The sequence below is a fragment of the Chiloscyllium punctatum genome, chromosome 16 (genome assembly GCF_047496795.1).
Source record: "Chiloscyllium punctatum isolate Juve2018m chromosome 16, sChiPun1.3, whole genome shotgun sequence".
Taxonomy (NCBI): domain Eukaryota; kingdom Metazoa; phylum Chordata; class Chondrichthyes; order Orectolobiformes; family Hemiscylliidae; genus Chiloscyllium; species Chiloscyllium punctatum.
In genome coordinates, this window is record NC_092754.1 from 35,561,292 (window position 1) to 35,568,327 (window position 7,036).

General features: G+C 41.7%; 1 protein-coding gene across 1 annotated transcript; it reads left to right on the plus strand.

The window, feature by feature from the left end:
- The first annotated feature begins 354 nt into the window (after positions 1–354).
- LOC140487152 (somatostatin-2-like) lies at positions 355–6,836 on the plus strand. Its single transcript, XM_072586726.1, has 2 exons — positions 355–556; positions 6,396–6,836. Exons 1-2 carry the CDS (start codon positions 452–454, stop codon positions 6,609–6,611), a joined length of 321 nt encoding a protein of 106 aa, XP_072442827.1. The 5' UTR covers positions 355–451; the 3' UTR covers positions 6,612–6,836.
- The last annotated feature ends 200 nt before the right edge of the window (positions 6,837–7,036 follow it).

The window sequence follows — 7,036 nt, forward strand, 5'->3', positions numbered from 1 at the left end:
GTTCAGTGTTAACCTTTCAAACCTCTTAGCACAAATGAAATTCTGACTAAGAAATGACCAACAATTTTAAGATTGTTCCCGACGAAAAGGCTCCTGCCTTAAATCTGGAGGCAGAGATTCAGCATTGAATTTAATTCCAAATTGAAGACTTTCTCCTCAGTGCTTCTGCAGTCAGAGAATTGCAGAAATTCAACACATGCGATTGAATGACCTGGTTCTAAACTAAGTCTGGTCAGCGAATGGTTAATCTTGGACTGGGTGTAATTGTGCGGCTTTGATGGACTCCTGATGTTTAATGAAGCTTTGGTCTGTGCGTCAGTGACTGGGGCTGTACTGGGTTATAAAAAGGGGGTTGGAGACTGTCAAAACCACACAGGGTCGAGGCGCATTGCAAAAATCTCGAAAAGGCACCTCTTCAATCCAATTCCAAGCGACAGAGTGAAGAGCCAGTATGCAGCTACTGGGGACAGTGAGCTTTGTGTCCATACTGCTCATTGTGTCCACTGTGAGGGCCACAGCACCTTTTGAAGACAGACTGAATCTTCGGGCAAATCAGGTGAGTAAAGCCTTAAAATGTGGGACCTGTATATGATCAAAAGCTAGATCGATGGAGAGAATGAGTAAGAACTTTAAATGAAATAAGGAGTGAGAAACAGACAGTGTGGGAGAAAGGTAGTTGAATTTAGTTGGCAATTATAGAAAGTGAAAGTTGCAAACAAACAAATGACATACATAGGGGTGTCAACTTGAGATAGAAAATGTGAGTAGTACATGACTTTATTACGGTTCAGTGAAATAGTTTGTTTATAAACCTGATACGCAGAAAGAAATAACCCTTCAGAAGAGGAAACCAGTGGGTGAACCAGATGGAGAGGATCTGAAAGTAACAGGGACGTAGACTGGGGCTAAAATGAGAGTAAAAGAAAAAAGCAGGTAAGTCACAGGCGGGCAGTAAGAGAGTGAGGAAGTCAGAACAAGAGGGAACAAGTGTGTGAGACAGAAAAACAAGAAAAAAGGAAGTGACAATAGAAGAAAATAGAAGATGAGAGAGGCAGTAGTGGAAATAGTAAATGATAACCGACAAATGTTAAAGAGAAAAACACAAAAAGTGAGCAGAAGGATGCATATCAGAAACTGAGAATGACAGAGAGAGATGGTGAATACGCAGCAGAGAAAAACTGCTTTTACACAGGAGCTTGGTTTGTTTGGATGTCAGAGACTGACTTACGGAATGAGTCTCTTGCATTTTATTCTCCAATAGTTAAAGCTGTGGTAAGTTTGTAAACCCACATAAACTCAGTGCTTGAGATAGCCTCTTGGAATAAGAGAATCAGAGTTAATACTGCAAACACACGATGTTCACAACAACCAGCTTCTCAGAATTTGACTTAAATCTGCGTCTCTATAAAAGTGGGAAAAGAATGAGAGTGAAAGTGAATAGAAATGAAAAAGAGCAGGGAGTAAGTGAAAATAACCCTTTCATTCTCTCACGCAGAATATCGTTTGAAAAGTAGTGAGGCTTCAAGGTGAGTAGGAGAGTGAATGACAGAGACAAAGAAAAACAGTGAAAGACAGATGGAGAATTAATAAGCAGAGACACTTGGCTCTGACAAGCAATAACATTGCAAACTGTGTGTTCTGACCTCCCCGGTGCACAATCTCTGCGAAGACTGCCCCTTGTTATTAGACTAATAAGTCACTTCAGTCACTGTTAGTGACATGGAAGCTTACTCACCAGCTCTGCTCATTGATGCCACATCATTCCCCTTATTGTTCAGTGCTCAGTGCCGTGTAGCTGAAAATGATCCCCAAACTACAAATTACTGTCAGTGTTGTAATTGTATGAACATTTCATGCACTCATATCTGACTCTCCTCTGGCTCAGCAGAGCTGTTAAAACATTAATAATACTACAGTGTGAATGCATGTCTGGAGTTCCAAGTAGAGGTTGTAGATTTTATTGTGTACATTCCAGGTTAATATTACCTTTGCTGTTATCTCCAACAGGTGTTCCTATCCTGATAAATTGATCCCATTGACATATGCATTTCTATTTAATTATAAAGAAGCAAGAAAACCAAGAGCAAGACTCTCCATCTTGTTGAGATAAAGGGATAAGGTCCCAGGCAAGTGTAACAAATTTATGTTGGATGCATGGGTAAGGAGAGACTTGGAGCTAAAGGACAGTCCTGTTGTTGCGATCAGCCTTTATTAAATATGACATGCCTACCATATGCTGATCTCCATTTATATTATCAAATGGCCAGCAGTGCTTGGTCCATACAGTCACCCATTTTCACCTTACACCTCAGAATGAGTCGATGAGTGAGCATTCGTAGACCACTTGCTCCAGGTTTGGATGACAAATTTGCGGATTCTGTGCATCAATTCAAAGGCTCATCAATCAGACTTGATTTTGATGAACTTCTGTGTCTATCAAAATGGCCAGTGCTCTCAGCCTCGGGGAGCAATGTCCTCTCACAGGTCAGACCTGTCACAGATACAGCTCCTTCTGTGCTGTCCAAACAATATACCTTCAATTTCAGTCTCACTGGTCAAAACAGACGCGAGAGTAAAGATTTCTTTTTCCACTCCAGTCATCTTGTGGTCTCTGTGTGTCCAGTTGCTGCTAATGTAGTTCAGTAAATGAACCTCTGGAAAGCATTGGCTGAGCTTCCTTGTTTAGCAGAAGCTGACAAAATTGAAAAGCTAACAACATCTAAATTATCCTGTCCTTTAAAGGCAAGTATATTGGGCCATTAATTTAATATATTACAAGCTGGAGTTATTAAATCCATTAGAATATTGAGTATAATTTTTGCAGGTTGAGTGTACCTTGGAGCACAGTAATGTCAGCTCAACTTCACCGGATCGCTAGGATTTGGGCAGTAGGAAGTGTCACATCTCATACAAACCTTTTTCTTTATGAGGGGCAGGGAACATCAAGGGAGTTTTGAGGTGGGTTGGGGTTGTATCAATTGTAAGTTGCTGGGCAAACAAATCTCTTGTTAAATGGGAATATTGTGTACTGGGGAAACAGATAAATGAGACAAATGGGTGAATCCCATAGTTTCTACAGAGAGTTGAGGGAAGCAAAGAAGCATAATCTTTCTTGGCTTAAGAAACCTTTCTCCCCAATTATTCCACCTCAAGACATTTTCCACGAAATAAGACTCAAGATCAACGTTGATGTGCAAAAGGAATAGACAGTGATGGTCGTTATGTACCCAAGGCCGGACTCCAGCTTATTTCTCTTTGCTTTGTGTTACTGAGGTGAACTCTCTGGTTGCTGATAAACAATCTGACTGGGCAGGGGAGGACAGGAGTTGGTCTTCTCCATCTTCATTGCGTGCTTAAAGAAATTGCAAATGTTCTCCTGCATCCCCTGCCTGTGACCAGGTTGCTTCAAGAGGTTCTACGAACATCCACTGGTTTAACTGTTGGCTGTGCCTTGTAGCCATGAGAACAGGACGCCCAGATGAGTCTGGCTCTATCCCAAAAAAGGTAGGAAAAATCTGTCCCTAAAGTCTCAAACGACCAATAAATAACATTGCTGAGGTTATAATCCACTGGACTAAGGCTAAATGCTTCATAGATACCACTGAATGATCTCCCTTTCAGACTAAACTCAGTCATTGCTTGGTTTTGTTATAAATGGCAGAATGTTACAGCTTCAGGATATGACTGCCTTTTATTGAAATTGGTCTTGGTCCAATTTCTCTAGCAGTGGTCAGACAGGGCTACACGGTGGTTTAGTAGCTAGTACTGCTGTCTCACAGTGCCAGGGACCTAGGTTCGATTCCAGCCTTGGGCAACCGTCTGTGTAGTGTTTACCCATTCTCCCTGTGTCTATGTGGATTTCCTCCAAGTGTTCCTGTTTCCTCCCACAGTCTAAAGATGTGCAGGTTAGGTGGATTGGTCATGCTAAGTTGCCCAGGGTGTGAAGGCTAAGTAGATTACTCTTGGGAAATACAAAGTTATAGGGATAGGGTGGCTCTGGATGTGATGCTCTTCGGATGGCCGGATGTACTCAATGGGCCGAATAGCCTGCTTCCACACTGTAGGGATTCTATGATTTCTCCACTCTGATCCTGAAAGTGGCGATGGATGGCAAAATGTGGGGACTTCCTAATAACCTACTTGACAATGAGGCTGGACTATGAATATCTGATCATATGTGAGTGTCGGTCTAGAGAGGGTAATAATTACCAACTAAACATTATTTTATTTTCTCTTGGAGTCCACAAACATTAGTTTTCTATTGGAATGTAAAATGCTAATGGACACTCTGTGGTCATTTTGCAGCCTGAATGCTTTGTTTGAGGTCAGCTGAAAGTATTCTGAGACTGCGTGGCTCATGGTGCCGGATGATTGATTTGTTGTATTATATGACCATCATCTCTTTTTAGCTCTCGGTACATTGTTTCTGTTACGCCATAAGAGAGTTCATATTTGGGATTGTTCATATTTTACTGAGCTGTTATTCAGCTAACCTCAAGGCTCCAAACAACCTGGTAACCAGAGGAAGCTTTATACAGCAACTGCAGAATGACTGAAGAAATTCTGTCCAACAGTCTGTATTACTTTATTAAAACATTGAAATGGCAGAGGGCTTGATTTCGCTATACAACTTTCCATGGAAGGTAATAGTGGTTCACTTTTAATACCCTGAGTGCAGCTTTACTTTGGTGCACATGTAGGAACCCTTTACACTTATTCCTGCCTCTGAGGAAAATTACCCTGAATGCCTGTGGTGAAGTCTCTCCACGGGTTATTAAAAAAATTTACAAATGACGTCATTAGATCAGCAACACAAATCTGACAGTATCTTAAATCCTGCACTGCTAAAGGGTAGCCAGTGATTTCATTTAAAGCAAACGCATATTCACAGTTATTGTAGAATCTTATAGCAGAGGAGGCCATTCAGCCCATTGCATCAGTAATAGGTTTTAGAAAGATCTGATAAGTCCCAATCCCAGCTTTTACTTACTGGTAAATGATCTAATCTGAATGTTCTGGATTATTCCTTGGGCTCTGCTGGATTGGTTAATCATAGCTGGAGAAGTGGCTTGGATGTTACAGTTGGTTGAACCCATCAGGACTAAGGGAGGGCTAAAATGGGAAGGTGATGGCCTAGTGGTATTATTGTTGGTTTGTTAATCCAGAGTCCCAGGTAATATTCTGGGGTCACAGGTTCAATTCCTGCCATGGCAGATGGTGCAATTTGAATTCATTAAATATCTGAAATTAAGAGTTTAATGATAACCATTGTCAATTGTTCGAAAAACAAATCTGGCTCACTAATGTCCTTCAGGGAAGGGAAATGGCCGTGCTCACCAGTCTGACCTGCATGGTCAGTCTGACTCCAGACTTACAGCAGTATGGCTGACTCTTAACTGCCCTCTGGGCAATTAGGGATAAGCAATAAATGTTGCCTTGCCAGTGAAGCCCTCATCCCATTAATGGATAAAGAAAAAGATCCTGGTCATCATCCTGCAACACTTGTGGAGAAACCTCCATGAACAAAGAGTTTGCTGACCCTCACTCTCTGGACTGCAATGCTCAGCTGATGTTTTAGAAGATAGCATATACTGAGCAAACTATTCAACCAACAAACGCTGCCACATTTGGTGGAGGAGCTGGGCAGGGGATTGGGGTAATGGAAACTGTGTAGTACTTTTATTTAGCGCTGTCATGTCTGAGTCAGAGTGTTCACACTCCATTCCACAGAATTAACCACTTAATCCAGGCTAAGAAGCGACTGCAAGGGTATCCTGTTTGAGATGCTCTTTTCAAGGTGAGATGTCAGACAGAGACCTTAAAAGAGAACGTAAACTATCACAAATCAAGACAGAAATTGCTGGAGAAGCTCAGCAGGTCTGGCAGTGTCTAAGAGAGAGGAACAAGGTTAATGTTTCAAGTCCAGTGACCTTGCTTAAGAATGGTAAACCACCCTATGTGTGCCCTGGTCACTATTTAGCTCCGAACCTACTTTATTATTACTCAGCCCTTCCTGGGTGTAAATTGGTTGCTGCATTTTTGAAAAAGAAACAGGAAGTTGCTAATAAAGTGGAAGAGCATTGTGTTCTAAAAGTTGCAACAGAATTTCAAATTATTTCTATAACCAAGAAGGTAAGTCCTCAAAGGATCAAGGTGGGGAAAAATCACACTTTTACACATAGCAGGCCTCCCCTTCATGTGCACAAAATAAAACAACCACCTCAACCAAATAAATGGGCTCAATCCTTCAGATTGGCATAGGTTAACACAGAGCAGAAAACATGAAGGGTTCTAAGGAAGGGTGACTGGATCCAAAATGTCACCTCTGATTTCTCGCCACAGACTTACTGAGCTTCTTCCAGTTTTTACGAATAGTTTTGTGTTTGTCTCGACAGGAGCTGAACAAAGAAAGGAAAGAAGTCATTCTCAAGCTGTTGTCTGGACTGCTTGACTCCAGCAGCAATCAAATGGGGATTGAGAACACGTTCCCGGATCAGGAAGATGTGGAAGAGATGAAAGTGGAGGACAGGACCCGCTTCAGTCAGTTACCACAGCGAGAGCGGAAGACTTCCTGCAAAAATTTCTTCTGGAAGACCTTTACTTCCTGCTAACATCAGACGATGCTACATCGCAAGGAACTGATTTAGCACTGTACAAAAGCTGCGGCTGTTTATTTTCTTTGTTTCTTGGGGGTAATATTTCTTTAATGCACTTGAAAAGTTTAAAAAAAAGCATGAGATGTGTGTAATTTCGCTGCAACCTGTATGTATTTCTTTTCCAGCAGTGTGGTGCTGCTCGTTCTGTTGGAGCAATAAAGTGGATCCGAAATAATCGCATTTGATTTGATCGTTTATTGACTCAGCTTTTCTAAAGCTCTGTTGAGATCTGTTCATGGGATTAACAGTCTTGAGTGAAAGAGGGGGGGTCATAACCAAAGATATAGGGGAGGCGAAGACCTAGTGGTATTATAGGTGGACTGTTAATCCAGAGATCCAGGTACAGTTCTGGGGACCTTGGTTCAAATCCTGCAATGGCA

What these genes read in the sequence shown, in the direction of transcription:
- LOC140487152 (XM_072586726.1), top strand. Translation starts at nt 452, where the DNA reads ATGCAGCTACTGGGGACAGTGAGCTTTGTGTCCATACTGCTCATTGTG. An exon ending in TGAATCTTCGGGCAAATCAG is followed by an intron (nt 557 to 6,395) that starts GTGAGTAAAGCC and finishes TTGTCTCGACAG; the next exon opens with GAGCTGAACAAAGAAAGGAA.